This window comes from Rhinolophus hipposideros (assembly GCF_964194185.1).
Source record: "Rhinolophus hipposideros genome assembly, chromosome: 13".
Classification (NCBI taxonomy): domain Eukaryota; kingdom Metazoa; phylum Chordata; class Mammalia; order Chiroptera; family Rhinolophidae; genus Rhinolophus; species Rhinolophus hipposideros.
The window spans coordinates 32,527,858-32,552,843 of record NC_138059.1 but is presented as its reverse complement, the minus strand read 5'-3'; the positions used below and the strand labels follow the sequence as shown (position 1 = coordinate 32,552,843).

The 24,986-nt window shown below is 33.8% G+C and overlaps 1 protein-coding gene and 1 pseudogene across 9 annotated transcripts in view; one reads left to right on the top strand and one right to left on the bottom strand.

Moving 5' to 3' along the window:
- The window catches only part of VPS13B (vacuolar protein sorting 13 homolog B), a 765,148-nt gene that overhangs the window by 422,665 nt on the left and 317,497 nt on the right, over positions 1–24,986 (top strand). For 4 of the 8 annotated variants that reach the window (XM_081070819.1, XM_081070818.1, XM_081070817.1 and 1 more), the window contains exons 28-30: positions 2,082–2,223; positions 4,876–5,284; positions 16,816–16,927. In XM_081070819.1, coding sequence (XP_080926945.1) covers positions 2,082–2,223; positions 4,876–5,284; positions 16,816–16,927 — 663 coding nt within the window. Of the gene's footprint in view, positions 1–1,464; positions 1,532–2,081; positions 2,224–4,875; positions 5,285–16,815; positions 16,928–24,986 lie in introns of those variants that run through there. The other 4 variants (XM_081070821.1, XM_081070820.1, XR_013994784.1 and 1 more) reach the window with 3 other exon arrangements.
- Positions 12,982–14,213, bottom strand: LOC308506807 (phosphoglycerate kinase 1-like; annotated as a pseudogene). The gene has a single exon. The product of its transcript is annotated as a phosphoglycerate kinase 1-like (transcript).

The window sequence follows — 24,986 nt, the reverse complement described above, 5'->3', positions numbered from 1 at the left end:
TGGTGTTTGCTGTATTCTTGCCATTCACTCCCAACAGCAGCAGAATATAGATTACATGGAGCAACACCTCATGTCTCTTTGCTCTGGAGACTTACCTCACAGATGATTAAAATACATGTCGGATGTTCCTAGAACCATATTTTCCTTCCCTAATAAGTTTCTATCAAAAGTATGATTATTAGCAAATATAGTTTGTTTATAATGAGAAATAATTATAGTAAAATAATACATTTTACTAAACTTTTAGATATTTTCGCAAAGCTATGTAGCAATTTTGTCATTATTTTTTTCCAAATAAAAATCCAAAGCTTTTTGGGAATGGTTTTTTTTTTTATTTGCTTGATATACTACTACTAACCTGGAGTTTTTTGCTTTTTTTTAATTGAAATGTAATTCACATACCATAAAACTCATACATGTTTTTTTTAAATTGGCTTTTAAACAACATCATATTTTCAGTTTCATAGTATTTTAGCAGAGCAAGAGCCTTAAAAGCCATTTTTTTCTGGATTCGTGATATTCATTAAACAATTATTTATTGAGTGCCTATAGAAGCACATGTGTTTCTGTACCTTTATTGATGCACTGTATACCCTAAAAAGTCATTTTTGTTTAATAATTTTCTAACTCTACATTAAAAACATTTGAATTTTTATCTTTTATCACATATCATGTTGCTTATGTCAGTAATTATCAAAGTCTGTCACAGCTAAAAAACTGTGTCATAATTGTGACATAATTGTGTCAAAAATTGTGTGTAAAATTCAAAATATTTTTCTGGGTTCTTGAGGAAAAAATGTTTTGCTGGATATATGGACCTGTTATAATAGTATTATTTTACCAAACATCTGATAATTGTTTTTATTAACTGTGAGTTGTGTTAACAGTGAATCCATTGATTTCTGATGATGGAATGTTTAGCTCTTTAGTCTCTTTTGACGGGTATATCAAAATGATCCTTGCATGAATATTACATGAATATTATGTAATGATACTATTGCTGAAGTAATTTCCTGATAATGTGAATATTAAAGTCTGTGTTCTAGATCAGTGACTTTACTGTTAAATTTATGGAAATTTTAAATATTTGGATAATTTATCTATTCAGTTGATCAAAATATTGAGTATGTGTTATGTGTGAAGCACTACACTAGGAAGTAGGGATATGCTGTTTAACAAAATAGACATAAATCATGCCCTGTGGACCTCATACTCTCATTGGTGAGAAAGAAATAAATAACCAACAAAATAAATATACAATTTATTATTAAGACAAATGCTTCTGTGCAGAATTACCAGGGTGTAGTGCTAATGTAAACTGTTCTGTTGATTGCATTGTCAGATTGATGTTTTAGTTCAGTGTAGCGTTGTTTACATCATAACTATTTGAAATAGCTACATATGCTCAATTTTTTAACTCAGAATAATTGACGAGAACAGATAAGGTGAACTTATGTTTTCCAGGCCAGGGGAAGGTTGGCAGTCAGGACATTTTGAAGGAGTATTTCTACAGTGCAAAGAAAAACCTGTGGTGAGACTCATTTAGTAATTATGATTTTTTTAAAACATAAACTGTTTAGTTTTGTTGTTTCATGCAATAGGACTAATGGTTACAAGAATTAGAGCTCAGAGTAAATTTTTTGACCTATTCTTCCAAAATTACATTACAAAATAAAACTCTTTATTTCTGTAAGCTGCTCATGTTTTGTAACCATTTTCCTATATAGCGATTAAGTAAATTTTTCGAAAGGTCAAAGGTAGGATGCTTTTGTTAATATACTTTGTCATTAATGTATTATTTTGTTGACGTTTTAGAAGTTTTTCCCATTCATAAGTGAGTCATGTGGATTGTCCTTTATCATAAACTAAAGATAGTAATATTACACTCAAAATAATTTTTGTTTACTTCCATTAACAATGCTTTTGCAGAAGATGGTCCAGACAAAGGCCATACCTAGCAGTGGCTCAAACCTAAACTTATGCAAAGTTGAGCAGAATTAAAACTATCTAAATTTTTTTGCTTATGGCTTTTATTGCTTTTTGTCTTTTCACTTTTCTTTGCTCCTGTCCATCACCTCAAGTCTTGGGGAAGACTGTTGGTCTCTGGGGCAATGTGGAGGTGTCTTCCTTTCCTGTACTGACAAGCTGAACAGACGCACCTTGTTGGTTCGACCCATCAGCAAGCAGGACCCTTTCAGTAATTGCTCTGGCTTCTTTCCTTCTGTAAGAAATGGTTTTTAAATTATACTACAGCACTCCCATTAACAGGAACACAGAGAAGGAATTAAACTGTCCATAGTCAACTCTTGATTTTCATCTTCCTCTGTACCATCTACTTTGTAAATGAACTATAATGAATTTTTAAATCAGACTGGTTTTTCCACTACAATCGATTTGTTTCTGTGTTACTTGCATATGCTGTTTGTCACTCTGGTTTTGTGTATGCAAACTAATTTTGCCATCAGCATAAAAACATCAAAGTCGGATGTTAAATATGTTCTTTAAATTATGCATGTGTTGAATGATCAAGAGTTGACCATACTGCTTTTTTCATTCCTTTTATGATTCTTACTTAGATTGCTTTTTTCCTCCCTATTACTATGCCAATTCCTTTTCATAACTAATTCTAAGTATCTTATTTGGTGCTTTCTTGAATTTGGACAAGGCTGTGTGACTATCGACTGGATGGAAAATGAACACTAGACTGTACACGAGTGGCTTTTAAAAGTTTGGGACCTTGTTTTTTCTAATGGCATAATATAGCTGAATATATTGTTAAGCTGATTATTTTATGATATTTTTAAGTATAAAAATGCATGTAATTTAAAAATATTAAGAGCAAATTATCACAATGGTAATAGTGATCCTCTTAAGAATTTATCAAATCATTGCAAATATTATTAGATATTTTCTTAGCATGTGTAAACTACCTATTTCTTCCCCCTTTTTTTGTAGCTCAAAAAGAATTAAAGACACATATCTTCAGCATTATAAGAATTAGCCAAGTATTGTGTGCCTAGATTTAGTGTTTAACATTGCATCTGCACAGCAAATGCTAGTTTCTGCTTTGAGTTTTGAATTTTCTCTAGCCTAGTCTGGAAAAAGATGCCTGTTAAGGTGGCTTTTATTATCAGTGGAATTTCTGTTCAGATTTATTTTCTTCTCTTTGAATGTTCATTAGTGTCCATTAGAAACATTCTTAATAATTTTAATACATATTCATGAAAAAAACCCAAATTATTATTAATGTCCTTTAAAATTTTCCTTTATCAGTTCTAATTTTATTTTATTAACATTACCTTGATTATTAGTGTTTTCTAACTTTTCATCTTAAATAGTATAAAATATTGATTATTACTGTATGAAAAGTTATATTATCCAAACTCTAGTTAGTATTCATTTATTTTTTCCTTTTCTCCCCTCTTATGTTAAGGGAGGCAGGGACGCAGTAGTTCAGCAGACAAAACTTTCTATCACAGGAGTTTATCTTTTAAGAGCACCTACATTCTATATGTTTAAAAATATTTTTTCCAAATCAAAACATTTATACATTGAAACACCCCTTTATACTCTTTCCAGGATTCAAATGTTGCCATTAATGAAAAGTTGAGTTGGGTTATTTAGATTAATGGTTGATTCTACCCCTCTCCAACATCCAGTTTGTATACCTAGAGACAGACAGTGTGGCCGTGGCCTCTTCCATTGGGGCCATACTACAACCACCACTCTCCATCCACTGTTGTCTGCTGTCCAGCAACATGATGATAAGATTGGTAGTACTTTTTCTTGCTTTTCTATGTTTCTGTTTATTTTGAACGTAGAAAGCAAATGGAAAGGGAATGAGGAGGCAGTGAGAAAGTTAGAACAGTAAAAAAATGTTCTGAGACAGGCCAGTTACATGAAAAATTATTATTTTGCACATCCATTTAATGCTACTTTCCAAGTTTTTTTTTAATAGTCAGAAAATTAACTTTAAAAAAAACAACATGTACAAAGCAAATTTAATCTCACCTTTCTTCATTTTACAGTCCAGATTAAAAACAAAATGAACAGTGGTAGCTGAATTGCATACTTTGTTTTCTCTCAGCATGTCATGAGTGTTAAGGAACAACACCAGAGGAGGTAAAGGGAAGCAAAAAAAACAAGGTTTTCTAGTGATGGGATAACATAGGCTCAGACACATTGCTGTTTTGCTACTTTTCAATGTATTTCCTGTTTGGCTGAATAAATTTCCTTCTTTTTCTTCTTCCTAGTTCATTTTCTCTCTAACATTACTCTTTAGACCCTAGTAGCTAAAGAACTTTATCAAGCCTTGAGAAGAAGGGTTAAGAATGTGAAGTAAATAACTCTAATTTCACATGAGTAATTTGCAAAATAAGATTTTATGTACATTATTTGGTTCGAGAAAACTTGTTGAAGAGCTATTTTTTTCACATGTTGAGAAATACAAAGTATGCACTTTACTCTGAAAGTATGCTGTTTTATTATAATTTGTTCATAGTGTGCAATTTGAATATGAAAGTTAATTGGAAAAATTTTGTTACAAATACTGAAGTTACAATGACATAATTTTCACTCTCAATCAACTGTTGTATGTGTATTATAGAATATTAAACCCAAAGAATAAGAGTTGTAGAAGAGTTATGTTTTGTAAACAGTATGATACCCACTGAAAATAGACAAGTTCTAAAGGATAGATGTTTTATTATTGTCATGTTATCATTTCCAGTAAACATGCGCTAATTGATTAATTTAGTTATCACAATAGTGTGCTCATTAAGAGGTGTAGATATAATAAAAGAGATGATTTTGTGCTTTCAAATTGTTTCTTTTTTTAAATGAAATATGTATTGTGATTTCCTTTTTCTGGAACAGACAACTGCAAAACTTCTAGATGGCTCTCATCAGCAGCATGGATTTCTCTCTTTGACATATACAAAAGCTGTAACAAAAAATGTCCGTCACAAGTTAATATCAAGAAATGAGCGAAGAAGTTTTCATAAGTTATCAGAAACTTTAATGGATGGTTCTCCTCATTTTCTTCATGAAATTCTTCTTTCAGCACAAGCTTTTGATATTGTCCTTTGTTTTCCTTTACTTAATGCCATTGCAAGTATATTTCAAGCAAAATTACTGAGGACCCAAAAAGAGAAAAGAAAATCTCCTGGTCAGCCCATGAGGACCCATACACTGACTTCACGCAATTTACCTTTGATTTATATCAACACAAGTGTAATCAGAATTTTTGTTCCAAAAACAGAAGAAATACAGCCAAGTATTGAAGGTATGGTCTTCAGCATTTTTTTTTATTTGATTTTAAATAACTTTCTTCTAGAGACATTAATATTTTTTCTTTTTTTAAAAAAAAATATGGTAGCTAGTTGTGGCTTGCAGTTTGGTGTTTTAACAAGAAGTGGAGTACAGCGTTAGGAATAGAGACAGTGGAAATATAATGGCTGTATGCGATATCAGAGGGGTAGTAGATGGGGAGAGGGAGGTTATCACTGTGTGAGGAATATAAATGATAAATGTCTATTACATTGTTTTGTACACCTGAAACTAATAAAAAAAATCTCATAAGAAAAAAATAAAAAATAAAAAGAGTAAATATTTTATAGTCATTCTGCAACTAAATCTTCATGAGATATGTCAGAATACTGGGTATGTATTTTATTCTTAGTTACTAGAGTAAGAAACTTGACATTGTTTTTCTTCATTTACTTTTGCTAGTAAATCTTATACTTTTGCTAGTTCATCTTATACTTTGTTATTTGTTTTACGTATTAAACTAAAATGCTGGATTCTGTGTACCTAAGATAACTAAAAATTAGTTTAAAAAATTAGCCAACACACCAAGGCTCCTATATCTTCTACTAGGCTTTTTGGTGTCCCCCCCCCCCGAAATTAATCTAGGTTTTAAAATGAAGAGAATTGATAATCCCACTGCCTGCATCCACAAGAGTGAATTATAAAATTTAATTTCTCCTATGCTATAAAAGAATGAAGAACTTTAAGAATTTTGAGTGAAATTGTAACACAGTGGTTAATGGTATGGACTTCAGAGTTACACAGACCTGAGTTCAAATCCCAGCTTTACCAATAATTAACTGTGAAATCTTGCACAAATTAATCTAAATTCCTATGTGTAAAATGGTAATAGTAGTACCTAACTTAATAGTAGGCTTTACTGATAGCTTGCTTTCAAACGGTAACTACATAAGACTCTGCGTGGTGCCAGTTCCATAGTAAGCTCTCAATTAAAGGTAGTCTTGTCAGAGTAGTTTGTTCCCTTTCTTTTAAAGGAGAATTTCTGGAAGACCCACATTTTACTACCACTTACACCTCATTGCTTAGTCGTTTGGCTACACCTGCTGTAAGAGAGGCTGAGAAACAATCTTTACCTAGGTGGTGGTGTGCCCAGCTAATAAATTAGGACCTCGTGAATTTGAGAGAGAAATGAGAATGGATATTTGAGGTACAGATCATAGTTTCTGCCACATGACAACAGCAAAACTTTTTATTTTTTTTCTTTTAGTTATTAGGAGGAAGACTGTGTGGTCAGTGATGTTAAATAACAAAGTAAAGCACCTGGCTCCGTTCTCTTCTCAAAGTGTAGTCTGTCTCTTGTTCTGTCTCACATAGACAGATGATCTTAATTAGGGAAGGTATTCTGCCTAATATTATCAATAATTAGGTTTATTCAAAGTAGTGGGTGTTTTTTTTAACATTTCTGATAATAAAAGAGAATATTTGCAGAATTTTGTAATTCTTAATTGCCAAGATGTCTAGAAATAAATTTGGTGTATCATACTTATGGATTCTTAATACAAAAAGGTTCTGATTGTTTTATTCTAATATTTACTAGCGACTGCCATAAAATTGATGACTTTGGGATGTGAAATTAGAATTCCCCGCATATACTATATTTTGACAGTACTATACAGTTGTTTTCATCTGTTCAGATAGTTTCTGGAAGCACATGCACGGTAAAGAATAGTTAGTCATTATTGAGTGATTACAAGTGACATGAGAGACAAACCACTAAGCAGAAAAGAGGCTGCACATGTATTGCAGAGGCAGTGACCTTTATGCATTTTCCTTATCGTTATCTTTCATTATGTGAATATCTAATGAATGTATAAATAATATAATTTGTATTAAATTTATAAAGGTAAAAAAGAAACCTATGTTTTTAAGCAATACAGTTCTCTGAGAACCAGCATGAGAATCATAATAACATTTTCTCGTAACTGTACAAGAAGAGGAACAGACTTAAAAGGTTACTGAGATTTTCAAACCAGTTTTTGTTTTCCAACTGAAAATAGGGGAAAACACTATTGAAACAGAAATTGTTTGGCTTTGTTATTACAGAAAATTTATCATTATTTTGGTAAAAGAGCCTGGGGTAGAGCATTACATTTAAAAAATAGCATCATATTGAAGTGTCTATAATGTTTTCCATTAAAATAAAATTACAGGTATTTTTTATGTAGATAAAATAAGAATAAATAGTCTCATGATATCTCTTATAAAAATTCTAACTTTTTTTTAACAATTAAAAATTTCCACAAATATCTCTCTGGTTGGTATATAAACGTTCATTTTTCTAACTAGAGTAAATTCTTGTAATTTTCATTTAAAATAAGATATGTTAGAAAGCTTTTGTGATTTTCTGAAAATTTACTGTGGATTATATTTTATGTTCTCCATTCCATAATTTCTGATGATTTTCATTTGAATGTAAACAATCAGTAAGGCCAAAATTTCATTTAAATGTAAGAGTAACATGATGTTGGAGGTAAGAGGTTAGGATGAGATAGAGAGTAATACAGGGAGAATGCTCTATGAAAAAATAGGAAGGGTCATGCAGACAGATCAGGAAGTAAAGCAACATACCTGATTACGAAATGTTCAGGAATTACAAATGATTCTCAGATTGTATGACTTAGTTGGTCTCTAAATAAAAATCTCCTGTTAACTCCCCCTAAGTTGAGTCCTTTTTCCTCTAATTTCTCCTATACTATTTTAATTTAAGGTTTTATACTTTATATTCCACACCATAAAATATCAATATTGGTTACAAATACAAATAAAAAGAAGATAAACCAAATGCGTATGCTTCATCTCTCACTTACTAAGTTTTGAAATTGGTCCTAGAATATAAAACAATATCAGTATGTTGCTTTTTCTAGATGCGCCAGTCTGGGCAAGACTTTAAATAGATGTCCAATAGTGTTTATACTGGTAGGTCTTCCTGAAGCAGACATAGCTGTTCCCCAATTTAATCTGCATTTAAAATTTGCTTATTTGTCTCAAAATATTTTGTCTATTTGACATACTGAATGCTTCTGAAGTCTTTGGTATTTGTTAGTAAAAAGGACATTTTGACAGTGAATTGCTCATTCCTTTTTATGGCTGAATGATATACCATTGTGTGGATGTACTTCATTTTGTTTATCCATTCACCTGTCAGATACTTGGGTTGCTTCCACTTTTGGGTTAGCTATGGTGAGTAACACTGGCATGCAAGGGTATATTCAAGCCCGTTTTCAGTCCTGTGGGGTATATTCCTACAGGTGGAATTGCTGACTCATGTGGTAATTCCATGTTTAGAATTTTGTTTTTGAGGAACTACCAATCTGCTTGGAAGCCATTTTGACTAGAGTAGGATATGTGGTATTTCCTGAATAACACTGATGTGCAGGCATACTTCAGTCAACAAGAAGAGCAGTGAGCTGACTTAGTAAGCGTGGTAGCACCTGTGCACCTGAGTACCCCTGCCATGAGGCATATGTCAGAAGTTTATTTTTTGGTTAACTCTGGCTTCATTTTTCTATCATACTCAGCAGTGATTTATTGAAACAGGTTCTGTGTTTCTTTGATTTGTGCACATGTCAGGAGGAATAAGAATCTGGCTGTTTGAAAAAAGAAGAAAATAGAACAGTTTTATTTCCCGTGTGCGTATTTGTGTGTGTGTTTTGTTTGTTGCTTTTGGCTTATTGTATTAACTAATACTACATATCACAATTGTGTTGATGTTGTTTTAAATTTCCCATTTAGCTGCTATAACTAGGAAAATTCTCATATGATTGTAATTACAAAAATACTGGCTTTGCTATCTTATTTAAATTTTTTTTCTGGTGGTGATTATGGTAGGATTTTTAATGTCTAATTCCAAAATTCAGATGCCTAAGTACTTCCTAAGCAGATAACTTTAAAAATGAGCATACTAAATGGGAGCCTATCATTATAGCCATCTTTGGAAAAGGCATTGTGCCACATTCTCTATGGACTTTGGATTAATTTTAATCCTTTGCTTATATGAACACTTTTTGCAGTGAACACCTTTTTAGTGGTATCAGTGGTACTTTTCATGACTTAGATGAGTATGACTATAGAATATGTTCCTAACTAAAGAATTGCGAGATTAAAGGGCATGTACTTTTAAAATATTAAGAGATGTCAAATTGCCCTTTTAAATGGCTGAACCAGTTTATACTGTTTTCTCACTCTTATCCTAACAGAGGTTTATCAATTTTTTTGGTCTTTTGATAGTCTCATTAATGAAAAGTGCACTCTTTTTCTGAGGAGTTGCTCCTTGATAAGGATCTTTTCCTTATCAATTTTAAGTGTTCTTTGTGTATTAGGCCTTTTATCGAGCTTTCATTGTATTACATATATTTTTTTTATTGGAGTGACAGTGGTTAGTAAAATTACATAGGTTTTAAGTGTACAATTCTGTAATGCATCCTCTATATATCACATTGCGTGTTCACCACCCGGAGTCAGTTCTTCATGCATCACCATATATTTGACCCCATTTACCCTCTTCTACGACCCCTCTTCATCCTTACACTCTGGTAACCACTAAACTATGTTTGTGTGTGAGTTTTTGTTTCCTTGTTTGTCATTTGTCTTTGTTGCTTTCAGTTTTATATCCCACATATCAGTGAAGTGATATGGTTCTTAGCTTTTTCTGTCTGATTTATCTCGCTTAGCATGGTAAACTCAAGATCCATGTTGTCGCAAATGGCACTATTTCATCTACACTGAAAATTATAAGACATTTTTGACAGAAATTGAAGATGACACAAAGAAATGGAAAGACATTCCCTGTTCATAGATTGGAAGAATCAACATAGATAAAATGGCCATATTACTCAAAGCAATATACGGATTTAATACAATCCCCATCAAAATCCCAATGGCATTTTTTAAAGAAATAGAACATGAAATCATCAGATTTGTATTGAACCACAAAAGACCCCAAATAACCAAAGCAATCCTGAGAAAAAATAACAATGCTGGAGGTATCACACTCCCTGACTTCAGCTTGTACTACAGGGCTACAATAATCAAAACAGTATGGTATTGACAGAAAAACATACACACAGACCAATGGAATAGAATTGAGAACCCAGAAATAAATCCACATAAATATGGACAGATAATTTTTGACAAAGGAGCCAAAAACATGCAATGGAGAAAATACAGCCTCTTCAATAAATGGTGCTGAAAGAACTGGACAGTCATGTGCAAAACAATGAAACTACACTGCCATCTGTCACCGTGTACCAAAATTAACTTGATATGCATCAAAGACCTAAACATAAACCTGAAACAATAAACTGCATAGAAGAAAACATAGGAACTAAACTTACGGACCTTGGGTTCAAAGAGCATTTTATGTATTTGACTCCAAAGGCAAGGGAAGTAAAAGCTAAAATGAATGAATGGGACTATATCAAACTAAAAAGCTTCTGCACAGCAAAAGAAACTATCAACAAAATAAAGAAGCACCCAACCCAGTGGGAGAAGATACTTGCAAACAACGCTTCCGATGAGGGGCTAATATCCAAAAATACATAAGGAACTCTACAACTCAACAACAGAAAAAACAATCCAATTAAAAAATGGGCAGAGGACCTGAAGAGACATTTCTCCAAAGTGGACATGCAAATGGAAAATAGACATACGAAAAAATGCTCAACATCACTAATCATCTGAGAAATGCAAATAAAAACCAGGAGATAGTACCTCACCCCAGTTAGAATGGCTATCGTCAACAAGACAAAGAGTAACAAGTGTTAGAGAGGCTGTGGAGAAAAAGGAACCCTCATACACTGTTGGTGGGAATTCAGATTGGTGTAGCTGCTGTGGAAGGCAGTGTGGAGGGTCCTCAAAAAATTAAGAATAGAATTACCATATGACCCAGCAATCTCTTTCCTGGGTATGTATCCAAAATATGTGAAAACATTTGTCTGTAAAGATATACATGTTCATTGTGACCAAGACATGGAAACAACCAAAGTGTCCTCTGATAGATGATTGGGTAAAGAAGATGTGGTATATGTATATAATGGAATACTACTGTGCCATAAGAAAAGATGAAATAGTGCATTCATCTTTTCATTTTTGGATTTTTGTCCTCTGCTTCTGTGTGTGTGTGTGTGTGTGTCTGTTTAGGTGTCTATGTCTATATGTATATCTAAATATCTCTCTGAGATGTTGTGAATTGCCAGAATATGTGCCTATCCATAAAATACAAATGTAAAAATGCAATGACAAAGTTTTAAAGGTTTTGGCACATTATACTATGTTAGATTTTTTTGATACTTTGTCTTTTATTGTTGCTATTCTTAATTCAATTGATCACCACCCATGAATAAGAAAACTTATTGCAGAAAACTAGATATAAAATTTAGCATTTAAACCATCTTAACATGTAGACAAATTTTTAAATGTATATTTCATATGAGTAGTGTTTATAATATATTTTAAAAGATATGATGTGACTAAGGAAAATATGCTTGAAACAGTATTTCTATTAGAAATAAATATTCTAATAGAATTTTAAGTAATAGTCATTTAAGTAATGACTCTAGTAAGATTTAGTAAGAGTTAAGAGCATCGTATTCTTTTTACTCCAGAATGGCTTTAAAAAGTAGTTTGCTCGAGTAATATAGTTAACAAATTAATTAAATTGAAAATATAAATTATGTCTTAATGAGTGTGATAGCAGAGCTAAATGGTGCTACTGTATCATACTTCTCAGCAGAAACTATTTTATAAAAAATATCTCCAAACAGTATGTTAGAAGTGATTGGTAAACAAGATGCAACTGTATTTGCCATTAATATACATGACAGTCATTAGGTTACACATTCATTGAACCTCCTTTCTGTCTTCAACTGCAAATATATCAAAAAATTAATAAAACCCTTTCCTGAAAGCTTTATGTAGGGCTGTCATTAGTTATAGCTTTATAAATACAGTACTGTACAGTGGCAAGTTCAAATACTTGAGACTTTAAATGTTTAACTGTATTGAGTTTGTGTTGAGATTCTTAAAGGAAAGTTGATCTCCAAAACACTTTTATTTCATGTTGGAGTTAAGAAAACTTAGTTATAAGCAAGTCTTACTGTTATCTGACAATTGCATGCAAATTCTGCTCTTTATTTATTTAAGCTTTTGGTTACTTACACAGCTCACAATTTCAGAGTTGTTTATAGCCTTTTCTTTTTGTTTTTGTTTTCCCAGTTTTGATGGATACTTTTATTATTTATTTCATAGATCACCAACTTCATCTCCCTCCCTCCTTCCGATTGGAATTTCATTTTATTTCCATGCTGAGTAGCGAAACAATGACAAAGCTAATCAGAATAAGCTACTCCAAAAATAGAACTAAGCCAACAGCTTACTTTCTTTCAATAGGCAAATATAAATATGTGCACTCTAGAATGCACAATGTTTTAGTCACTAAGAAATTCAAATGGGATCTTGGAGAATATAGGCAAATCCAGGGTGTGGTAAAGATGAGCTGAGATGCTGTGCAGCTGATTTAAGGTTCTTGGTGCTGCATCTCTTGGCCACTAGTGGAATCTTGATATGGGGGAAGATTTTAGCTAATACCGAGTGGAGATGCGGAAAACACTAACTTGACTTAGGGGATGTGCACAGGAACCAAAAGGCAAGAAAGTACTAAACATTGCTGAGCGCTTCCCCCTCAGGAAGGACTTTACCTTCCAGGAGCTCTAAAGTGGCACCACCACCAGTGCTACATGGCTGACTTTATCCTTCGTGTTCCATTTGGCACAGCAAGTGGCTGTGTCTCCACCACCTATGATAGTGATGCAGCCCCTGGAAGTGGCTTTCACCACCTCGTCCATGAGGGCTTTGGTCCGTCGGACAAAACCTTCCCATTCAAATACGCACACGGGTCCATTCCACACAATCTGCTTAGCCCTGGCAACAGCCTCAGCATACTTCTTGCTGCTCTCAGGACCACAGTCCAAACCCATCCAGCCGGCAGGGTATGCCTGAGGCCACAGTGGCTCTGCCAGTCTTGGCATTCTCATCAAACTTGTCAGCAGTGACAAAGTCAACAGGCAAGGTAATTTTCACACCGTTCTTCTCAGCTTTGGACATCAAGTCTTTGACAGTCTTGGCTCCCTCTTCATCAAACAGAGAAGTGCCAATCTCCATGTTGTTGAGCACCTTAAGGAAGGTAAAAGCCATTCCACCACCAATAATCATCCCATTGACTTTGTCTAGCATATTATTGATCAGTTGGATCTTGTCTGCAACTTTAGCTCCGCCCAGCACGGCCAGAAAGGGTCGCTCTCCAAGGCCTTGGCAGAGTAGTTCAGCTCCTTCTTCATCAAAAAACCTCCAGCTTTCTGTGGCAGATTGACTCCCACCATCGAGCTGTGGGCCCTGTGAGCAGTGCCAAAAGCGTCATTGACATATACATCGCCTAGATTGGAAAGTGAAGTTCGGAAGGCTTCTATTTTAGCTGGCTCGGCTTTAACCTTGTTCCCAGAAGCATCTTTTCCCTTGCCTTCTTCCTCCACATGAAGCGAAGGTTCTCCAGCAGGATGACAGACCCAGCAGCTGCGTCAACACACGCTTTCTCCACTTCAGGGCCCACACAGTCCTTCAAGAACAAAACATCCCTGCCCAGCAGAGATTTAAGTTCTACAGCAACTGGCTCCTAGGAGTACTTGTCAGGCATGGGGATGCCATCAAGCCGGCCTAGCTGACTCATAAGACTCATCGTCCAAGCAGAATTTGATGCTTGGAATGGCAGCCTTGATCCTCTGGTTGTTCGTTATCTGGTTGTTCTTCATAGGAACATTGAAGTGCACTCTCATAATGACCCGCTTTCCCTTCACGTTCAGCTTGTCCAGAGTCAGCTTGTTAGAGAGCCACATCTTGACAATATAGCAGCGGCGAGAGGCTGGAGGCTCAAGACAGCGGCGGAGATGGCGACTGACTTGCGCTGGTGCTACCGTGCAGAATAGCCTTTTCTTTTTCAATACACCTTTCTTGCCCCAAGAAAAGATAAAATCTTTGAGTTACATTTTATGTTACATTGAATATAAAAGCTTTTTATAGTTCATGTGTAAAATTCAGTAATGATAAGAAAAATATATTTAATGTTGCAATATTTTATTTAAAGAAGTGGTATTGAAAGTCTGGTTTTCAACTTGAATATTGTTTGCATTATGTGCAATTATTATCAAGATCCCGAATCTACAGGTGTTTGACTTTCAGCTTAAGCTATTTATTTCAGAATAGAGGGCTGTTTTTGGATCTAGTATGAGCCTTTTAGAGTTAGTAGTTCCTTATGAGGCTCAATTTTTAAAAACATAGTTAAAGCAAAGAAGGAAGGCATTCATTTTCATGTTGAAATGCTTCTAGAGGGAACATTTCCTCATATGGTCCAACTATTAAATGCAGGTGAAATAAACCAAAAAAGGGAAGCTTATTTTTTCCAACTATAAAGTAACTGAAGAAGTGACTCAAGGCACTTTCTTGTATAAATACATATTTTTGGTATTTTTTTCTTGTATCTCAAAGATATATTTTGATAAGCGAATACTTTCTATAATAAAATTGATTATTTTAGTTTAGTTTGTGGATGATTTGTATTAAGTGCTTTTTTTATTATAACTTCATAGTCAGTATAATCTAGTGAGAACACTTTTGGCTCTAACAGAAACAGAATTCTGTTCTTGGATCTGGCTTTGTATGTAACACCAAGTACGTCATTTTTCTTCCATATGTACCTCATTTACTACAGTGTTTCTATTACATTTTAGACTTTCATATGGTGGGTCATATCTATAGCCTGGAAGAACAGTTAGCAAGTACACTAATTGCACTTTTGTGGTATAGTCTATTCTGAAGGCTTACTATTTATTGTTTTAATTGATGCCTTCTGCTTAATCAGAGGTTTTACCCACATGGAACTGTTTGATAAGCTTGGCGTAAAATGCAAGATCTGTGAAATGTAAACAATGTTCATAGTATAAGGACCTATAATAAAGACAGACCTCTAGTCATTTGAAAATTGTCCAGCTGCATGAGAAGTGATTTCCTATTGGATCTTTTTGCTGTGGCATTTAAAAGTACTGTCTGCTTGGTGGCATCCATATGCTAATATTTATTATGATAGCTCATCTCTTTTTCTCCCTATTGCTGTTCTTCCCTCCAATCTCCTTCCATTTGCCACTCCCTTTATGTACATCTTAACTCTGTTTCCTTCTTTTCCTCACCGAACATCTTTCTTCATACTTTTTCTGATTTTCTTAATTCTGATTTTCTTTTTTAGACTAATCTAAGTCAGACCATACCAAGCGTACTGCTGAAGCAGCTGGAACTAATCTCTTAGCTTTTGCATTCTTTGAGCACCACAGTTTGGGAAATATGGATTGTATGCCTTTGCTGGCATGTTCTGTTCAGGATATTCCTGAGGTCTTGCAGCCAGTCCTTTTCTGTTCCATGATACTTCTTTGAGAGAAATTATGAGTTTTAATATATATTTTCTTCAAAACTTAGAAAGTTGTACATTGTTAACAATTTTTAAACATTTTCAAATAATTTTTAAACAGCTACTACAGTAGAATAATCTGTTGGAAATAAAGGGAGTAAAATTTAATATAAATTAGTAAGGCCATCAAGAACCCATATCCATTTCAAACAGTCCTGAGAAAAGACATTGAATTAGTTGGTGATTTATAGAAAAACTGTTGAACTTTGTATGATGAGACCATATGGTAAATTATTATTTTATTCAGCATAAAGGAAAGAATCAGAATTGATATATATTTTTACCTTTTATAGTTTTTCTGAGATACTTACCTTAGTTTTAGATTCCATTAGGAGGGAGAACTATTACATAGGTGTGAAATTACTATTTCTCAAGCTATTTCACAATAGTAATTATGAAAATTAAAAAGTGTCTAGAATAACAAGTTGAAATGTCCTCATATATTAAGCACTTGTTGTTTTTTTTCCTTCAGCATTGCAGCCATTATATTTCTTTTAGATTTTGTGACATTTTACAGCTAATAATAGTGCTGTACCTTTGTGAGTGTGTTTGTGTGTTTATTATCAATCGTGGAAATTGAAATGGCTTTGAGAATTTGTTACTAACTTTAAGGTATCCTTTAATGTATTTGTAGATAACAATGCAATGTTAAAAAGCCGAGGGCTGAAAATCACATGGGAAAGAACTAGATAAACATCCTGTTTTAGTTCTGCTTATATATGTTTAATGTTACATGTTTTAATATTGGAGTGGAGTTTTTTTTAATCACCATTTTAATTCTGTATAGAAGAAAACTAGTTAGTGGGATATAAAAGAAATAGCTAAGAAAAGCATCAAATATTTTTATTTTAAGCATAATCTTTTTGTTGTCTGCATTTTGGGTTTATTTTAATGTATCTCTACCCTTTTACTCAAAGATTTCTCCTTGAAGCTATGTATAGATCCACTGTATACCTCAAAATCTATTTCTTTTGTTACAGTTAATCAGGCAGCAAAAGAAGACACCATGGTTTTGAAGATTGGCTCGGTTGCTATGGCTCCCCAGGCTGACAATCCCCTTGGCAGATCTGTCCTCAGGAAAGATATTTATCAGTAAGTGTATTTTCTTGTGTTCAATCTTGCAACAGTTTCTTCCTGCAAAGAAGTACACTGATCAATAAAACTTGCTTAGTGTGGCCTGTAGAAATACTTTTCATTCAGGACCTTTTGATATTTAAAACCAGGTTTTTCTGATTTTCTTCAGTTGTGGGTTTTTAAATTCATTCAGACAAATCAAGTATTTCTGTGAAGTGTTGATGAATAACAGAATGTAAGTACCAATTCACCATAAAACTGAAGAAGCGCAGTTTGGAAAATTTTAGCAGACTTTAAATTTGACCAAATCTCTACTCACATAAGAAAATTAGGTCCTCTCTAGGACTACCACATCCTACTATAGTCATGTTGTATCAAATTGAAGCATTTCTTAATTTAACTGTAAGCCATTATTTGAAATGTAGGTCTGTAGATGTCATATGGATCAAAGCTGTAAAGAAAAGCAAACTTCTAAGGAGAAATTTCACAGTAAACACTTTCTGTGGAAATGCCATGCTCTGGATTTTGTCACCGAGTATTTGCAAACCACACCAAGCATATATGGACAACTAAACTGGTGAACATATGTAATCAACATGATAAAAATAATATATCATTCGTACTGAAGTTGGCATGGCTGCCAGACATAAAAGTACAGTTGCAAATAAACCAAGTGAGAAAAGTCGCAGAAATACAGATGAACAAGTGTCTTAGTTTTCCCTCTGGTCTGTTTTTCAGATGTTGTAGTCTCACTCTTTTGGAAAATAAATTCCTACTGTTCTCAGTAGAATAAATGTTACTACTAGGAAAAGATTCTGATTTTTGTAATGCATTTACCACCTAGAGGGTGATAGCTGCTTTAAGTGGACGTGAGGATTTTATTTTTCTCAAATTTTTGATATTTGAAATGATATTTTTTTCTTTTAAATTATATATCACGCTCTTTTTCTTGTTTGTTTCTTCTTTTTTTGGTAGTTGGTAGTATTCATCTCTTAAATAAATTTTTATTTGCTAGCTCATATAAAATAAAGTCTTATGATGTCAGAACTGAAGGAGGCTTTAGGAATTAGTCTAATTGAAATTCCTTATTTTATAGATTAGGAAACTGAAGATCAGAAGTATAGTTGTCTCTAGTCAAATGATAGAGCCAAGATCACAACTCACATTTTTTGATTCCTTCAGTATCTATGGAAAAGATATCAGTAGAATCCTTTCTGGATAAAAATAATTTAATTTTCTAACATTTAGAAATTCTTTCAGGTATATTTATCTTTTCTTTTTACTTCAGAAGTACGTGGTCCTCAAAGAGGCTCCTACTTTACTTTTGGTGAAATATGTTTCATATTAAAAGACCTATCACCATCAGTAAGGAGAACTCCTGAGGTACTTCTTTTTCTCCCCTACCATGTACACTTTCTGGCTCTTCAGTTATTTGGGAAGATGTGGCTTTCATATTCCTGCTGTTGTTGCTTCCTTACCTTTGTCCTTCTTGAATTTTTTTCTTCATCTCTCTCCTTATTTACTTGGCTTACTTTCTTCATAACTGATTTTTTTCTTACCTTTCTTCCTTCATTTTTTACTTTTTCTATATTTTTTCTTTTCTTTCTATCTTCTTTCCCTATCTCATTTCCTTCCCTGTCTCGCTACTTCCCTGTTTGATTTCTTTTATAGAATGTAGAAATATAATGCAAAAAAGTAAAATTAAGTGTAAAAAAAGTATATTTACTCTTCAGAACATCAAGATACATAAAAATAGGTACATAAAAATACATAATAGGTACTTTATGTTTATAAAGTAAATGCCCTTACTTTCTTTATACAATTGACAAAACCAAGGCACACAGAATTTTTACATGTTTTGCTAAAAGTATATACTTATCTAATGACAGAGTATTTCAGAATCTATTTCTTATGCATTCCTTTCAGAATTCTTTTTTCTAACATTTAGTCTCTCCCTCCGATTATATTATTTAGTCATTTCATTGTCCTGCTCTTTTTCCATATGTTTTTACTTCCTCTTTCTTTTACTCTGCTCTTTTTGTTTATTCTTTTTGTCCTGAGTTTTTTAACTTCTTCAACCTGATAATTGGAATCTGTCAAATCCCACAGGTAACGTAGTTGATGGTAAAAGACTGGGTGCTTTCCCCCTAAGATCAGGACAAGACAAGGATATCTGTTCTCACTACTTCTATTTGGTATTACTTGTACACTGGAGGTTCTAGCCAGGGGAGTGAGGCAAGAAATGGGGGGAAAAATGCACTCAGATTTTAAGGAACAAATAAAACTATGTCTTTCTGCAGATGACACGATGTTACATATATAGAAAATTTTAAGGAACCACTGAAAAATTGTTGAGCAAATAAACAAGTTCAGCAAGGTTACAAAATAAACATCAAATATAAAACTCAATTCACAATAACTGAACAATCTAAAAGTGAAATTAAGGAAACAATTTTATTTATAATAGCATCAAAAAATTAAATACTTACAAATAAATTTATGAAAAGTAGTATGAAACTTTCACCCTGAAAACTACAAAACATTGTTGAAAGAAACTAAAGAAGATCTAAATACATGGAGTTGTATCCCATGTTCATAGATCGGAATACTTAATATTGTTAGATGACAATACTTCTCAAAATCCTCTACAGATTCAGTATAATCTCAGTTCAAATTCCAGCCTACCTCCTGTGCAGAAATTGACTTGCTGATCCTAAAATTCATATGGAAATTATTGACATGGAAATTCAAGGGACACAGAATAGCCAAAACAATCTTGGAAAAGAAAAACAAAGTTGGAAGACTCACACTTCCTGATTTCAAAATTTATGACAAAACAGTAGTAATCAAGGCAGTGGAATACTGGCATGCAGATAGACAAATAAATCAATGAATAGAATTGAGAATCATGCTAAGCAAAATAAGTCAGAAAAAGTCAGAAAAAGAACCATATGATTTCACTCATATGTGGAATATAAACATGAAATCAACAAACGAACAAAAACTCATAGATACAGACAACAGTTTAATGGTCAAATATATGGTGATGGAAGGAAGATTGACTTTGGGTGGCAAACACACAATGCAATATATAAATGATATTAGAGAATTGTGCATTTGAAACCTATATAATTTTACTAACCAATGTACCCTAATAAATTTAATAATAACAGAGATCAAGAAATAAACCATCATGTTTACTATCAATTGCTTTTTGATGAAGGACCCAAGATAATTTATTGGTAAAGAACCATCTTTTCAACAAATGATGCTCAGACTGTTGGATATCCATGTGAAGCTGGACCCTTAGTTGATATCACACAAAAGTTAACTCAAAGTGAATCAGACACCTAATATGAGAGCTAAAATTCTGAAACTTATAGAAGAAAACATTGGAGTAAATCTTTGTGATCTTGTACAAGATAAGGGTTTCTTTAAAGTGACTCAAAAGAACAAGAGACAAAAGAAAAAATAGATAAATTGGACTTAATCAAAATTATAAACGTTTGTGCTGCAAATGAATCTGATAAGAAAGTGACAATCTACATAATGTGGGAAAAATATTTTCAAATCCAGTATGTGATAAGAGAAATATAATGAAAATATGTAAAGGACTTCTGCAACTCAATAATAGAAGAACAACCCAATTTTAAAAGTGAGCCAAGAATTTGAAAAGATATGTATTCAAAGAAGATAGAGACATGGCCAGTAAGTGCATGCGAAGATGTTTGACCCAATTAGTCAGGGAAATGCAAATCAAAACTATACACACTAGGATTTGCTATATTAAAAAAGATAACAGATGTGAAGAAACTGGAACCCTCATACATTTCTAGTGGGAATATAACATGGTGCAGCTGCTGTGGAAAACTGGCAGTTCCTCATAGGAATAGAGTTACCATGTGATGCAACAGTTCTGTTCCTAGGTATGTACCCAAGAGAATGGAAAACATATATCCACATAAAAGCACATGCGCCAGTGTTTGTAGCAGCAGTATACATGATAGCCAAAAAGTAGAAACTACCTAAAGGTTCATCAACTGATAAATGGCTAATCAAAATGTGATATATTCATACAGTAGAATAGTATTCTGCCATAGAATGTAATTAAGTATACAGCGTGGATCAACCTTGGAACATTGCAAACTGAAAGAAACCAGACACAAAAAGTCAGTATTACATGATTTCTTTTACATGAAATGTCCAGAATCAACAAATTCATAGAGACAGAAAGGAGAATAGTGGTTGCTAAGAGAGGAGAGAGGAATGACTGCTAATGGGTATAGGATTTGTTTGGGGAATGATAAAAATATTCTGAAATTAGGTAGTAGCGATATACAATGAGATGTAGTGAGTACTTGTACAATGAATGACATATAGTGAGTACAATGAGAATATACAAAAAAACACCAAATTGTACACCTCAAAAAGGTAAATTTTATGGGATGTCAACTGTATCTCAGCAAAGCTGATTTTAAAAAATATATATCAAAGATTGATGTCACAAAATGCTGCAGAGGTATCAAATTCCAGAGAGAAATACGCTTCTTATGTGAGTGGATACTGGGTACTCTTTTCAGCTCTGGAATTGTTTGCATTGTCTGACTATAAGCAGAGGGACATTTTTGTGGGAAGCAGAAATCAAGGGAAATTTATCAGTCATGTAGGCTACAGTGACACACTGGAATCTGGAGGAGAACCAAACACATAGTCAGTCCTCCACAGTGCTTTATGAGAGTATTGGGTGGGGAAACTGAAGCTGGCCGAAAGAATTTGAGTTTCTCAAAGTTTCCCTTACCTTAGAAGACAAAGCCATGGTAGAGATTCACTCACTGTTCAATCTAATAGCCACTAACTACATGTGGCTATTCTGCTTTTGAAATGTGGCTAGTCCGAATTGAGATGTTTTGCAAATATCAAATATATATACAAGATTTTGATGAATTAAGAAGAAAACAAAGAAAACATCACATTAAAATCTTTACATCGATTATATAATACATTGTGATGACAATATTTTAGATATATTGAGTTAAATATATTATTAGTATATTTTCCACTGTTCTTTAAAATCTTTTTTCAATGTGACTAGTAACAAATTTTAATTTATATAGGTGGCTCACATTTGTGGCTTGTATTATATTTTTATTGAAAAGTGCAACACTACAACAAACAGTGTAAATCTTGCCCTTGAGACATTTGAAACCATAGGTAAATTGAGCTTGAAGTTGCAAGTCAAGTCCAACCTAGTTCAATTCCTGACTGGATTTAAATTATCTACCCCTTTCTGCCTGTGAGGAATAGATATGCCTTCTCTGGGAGAACATAACATTGACTTTTCATTCCTTAGTCTTTTATACATGTCTGATACATAGTCAAAAAATTATAAGATATCAAAAAAGCAGGAATATTTGACCCATTATCAGGAGAAAATTTAGCTAGTAGAAAATGATCCCAGATGGATGAGATGTTGGAATTAGGGGATAAGAGTTTGAAATAACTGTTATTTCAAATATTTTAAAGAAAAATGTTGAAAGATGGAGGATTTCATAGACATGAGCTCTATTTAAAACACATTCTAAAATTGAATAATACAGTACCTAAAATTCAGGACTCATTGGATAGCCACAACAGCAGATAGACAAGCAGAAGATAGGATTAGTGAACTTAGATATCACTGAATAGAAATTATCCAAACTGAAGCACAGAGTGGGAGAAAAAGAACAGAAAAGAAACAAACAAGAAAGAGAGCAAACTGGAAAACATGTGGGGTGCTGTCAAATGGTCTAACGTGTAATGAGAGTATAAGAAGTAGAAGACAGAAAGAATGGAACTAAGAGAAAAATTAAAGAAATAGCCCTTGAGACTTTTCTGAAATTAATAACAGTCATTAATCAGCCGATTCAAGAAGTTCAGTATCCTATTTTCAATCCAAATAAAGTAAGTGCAAAGAAAATTACATCTAGAAACAACTCAGTCAAATTACTGAAGATCAAAGAGAAAGAAACTCCTCCCTGATAGGCTGAGGGAGAGTTGCAACAAGATCTCCCTTTCCCAACACAGGTTTCAAGGTCTAGGACAGGAGAAGCCTCTATCTATAATAAAGCTTGTCAATTTGATTATTAAAAAGTAATAAAGAGAAAAACCTTAAATGCAGTCAGTATAAAAAAGACATATAATCTTTGAAGGAACAACAATAAGACTAAAGTAACTGAAGACCTTAAATCTGAAGAAGAGAAAACTTCTAGGGGACATGGAACCATTCTTCAAATACTTGGCCTATAGTGTCAGAAGACATAGCTTCATTCTTTCTGAAGCTAAGAATAGACCTAGAATCATTAAATTCATGGATATTACAATAACAGCAATTAGAGTTCAATAGAATGAAGATTTTTTTAAATTAAAGTTTATTGGGGTGACAATGTTAGTAAAGTTACATAGATTTTCAGGTGTACAATTCTGTATTACATCGTCTATAGATCACATTGTGTGCTCACCACCCAGAGTCAGTTGTTCTATCACCATATATTCAATCCCTTTTGGTCTTTCAAATTATAAAAGTCTGATAATAAATGGAGCTATTCATTAACTAGTCATTACTTCACAAATGTTTATTGGGAGCCTACTGTGCATCAGGCACTATTCTAGGAATTGGGTGTACATCAATGAATAAGACAGAGAAAAACCTGTGCATTTATGGAGCATGCTTTTAATGAGGGGGAGAGACCATTACAAATTAATAAATAAAGTATTCTGGTATATTAGAATATTGTTAAGTGTTAGGCAGGTATGCAACAGGGAGAAGATAGGAATTGGGAATGAGGTGGAAAGCAAGGCCTAATCCGAGAGGACGCCTCAGGGAGAAAACACAAGGGTCCTGAAGCAGGAGTGTGCAAAAGAATCCCATGGCAGCTAAAGCAGTTATGTGCCAGGTGGAATGAAGTGGGCTGTGAGGTAAGAGACATTACGGAGAAGCTTTACAGACCTTTGTGAGGGATTGGCTGTTATTCTGAGTGAGATGTAGTTGTGAGGGAAAATAATTCACACAGGCCGAATTTTAAAATAATGCTTTCATTGTTTGTAGTGACTTGTTTCACCGAGTCACTACCTGCAGAAAGAAATGAAGGGATTGGCAGCAGGAACTAAAGATACACATTTGAAAAGAGGTAAAATGCACATTTAAAAACGAAGGGAATAATAGTTCGGTGAAACAAATGGAAGATTGCTATTGATCTCTAAAGGTGTTGTGTTAAGGATTATTTCCACTATTTGAGTTAACAGAGTATGTGATATGAAGTTCTTTTGATTATTGAGTGTTGTTTTTTTTCATCAAACGAGAAGCCCTCAGATGGTCTGAGCAGGGAAGTGATTTCATTTATATTTAAGCAGATAATTCAGGCCAACATGTGAAAATAGACTGCAGGCAGAGAAGGGCAAGTTTTTATGCCTTGCATTGATCTTGGCAGGAGATGATGGTGGGTTGGCCCAGGGTAATGGCTGTGCTCGTGGTGAGAAGTGGTCAGATTCTGAAGATACTTTAAAGGTAAAGGCAAGAGAAGTTGCAGATGGATATGGGATTTGAGACAAAAGAGATAAGGATAATTCAGGTGCATGAGCTAAGCAACTAGAAGTATGAAATTAACTGAGGGAAGGAAAACTAGGAGGATTTGGTTTGGGGGTTGGGCAGATGGAGATGAGGAGTATACTTTTGAAAATGTTGACTGTCTCAGGAGGTAGTGTAGTGAGCTTCCTATCACTGATGTTGCGGAGGGTGATCAAGAAAACCACATAGAGGGTGGCCGATTAGAACGTGGTGCTGATAACACCAGGATTGCCGCTTTGATCCCTACATGGGCCACTGTGAGCTGTGCCCTCCATTAAAAAAAAAGAAAAAGAAAAGAAAGCAACATAGAAAACTTAGAGTGGCTTTTGATTTATGTTGGATTACACCAGTGCTTCTTAAACTTAATGTGCCTACAAATCACATGGGGATCTTGTTAAAATGCAGGTTTTGACTTGGGAGGTCTGGGATGAATTTCCCGAATTTCCACATTGTTACCAAGGTCCTGGGTGATTG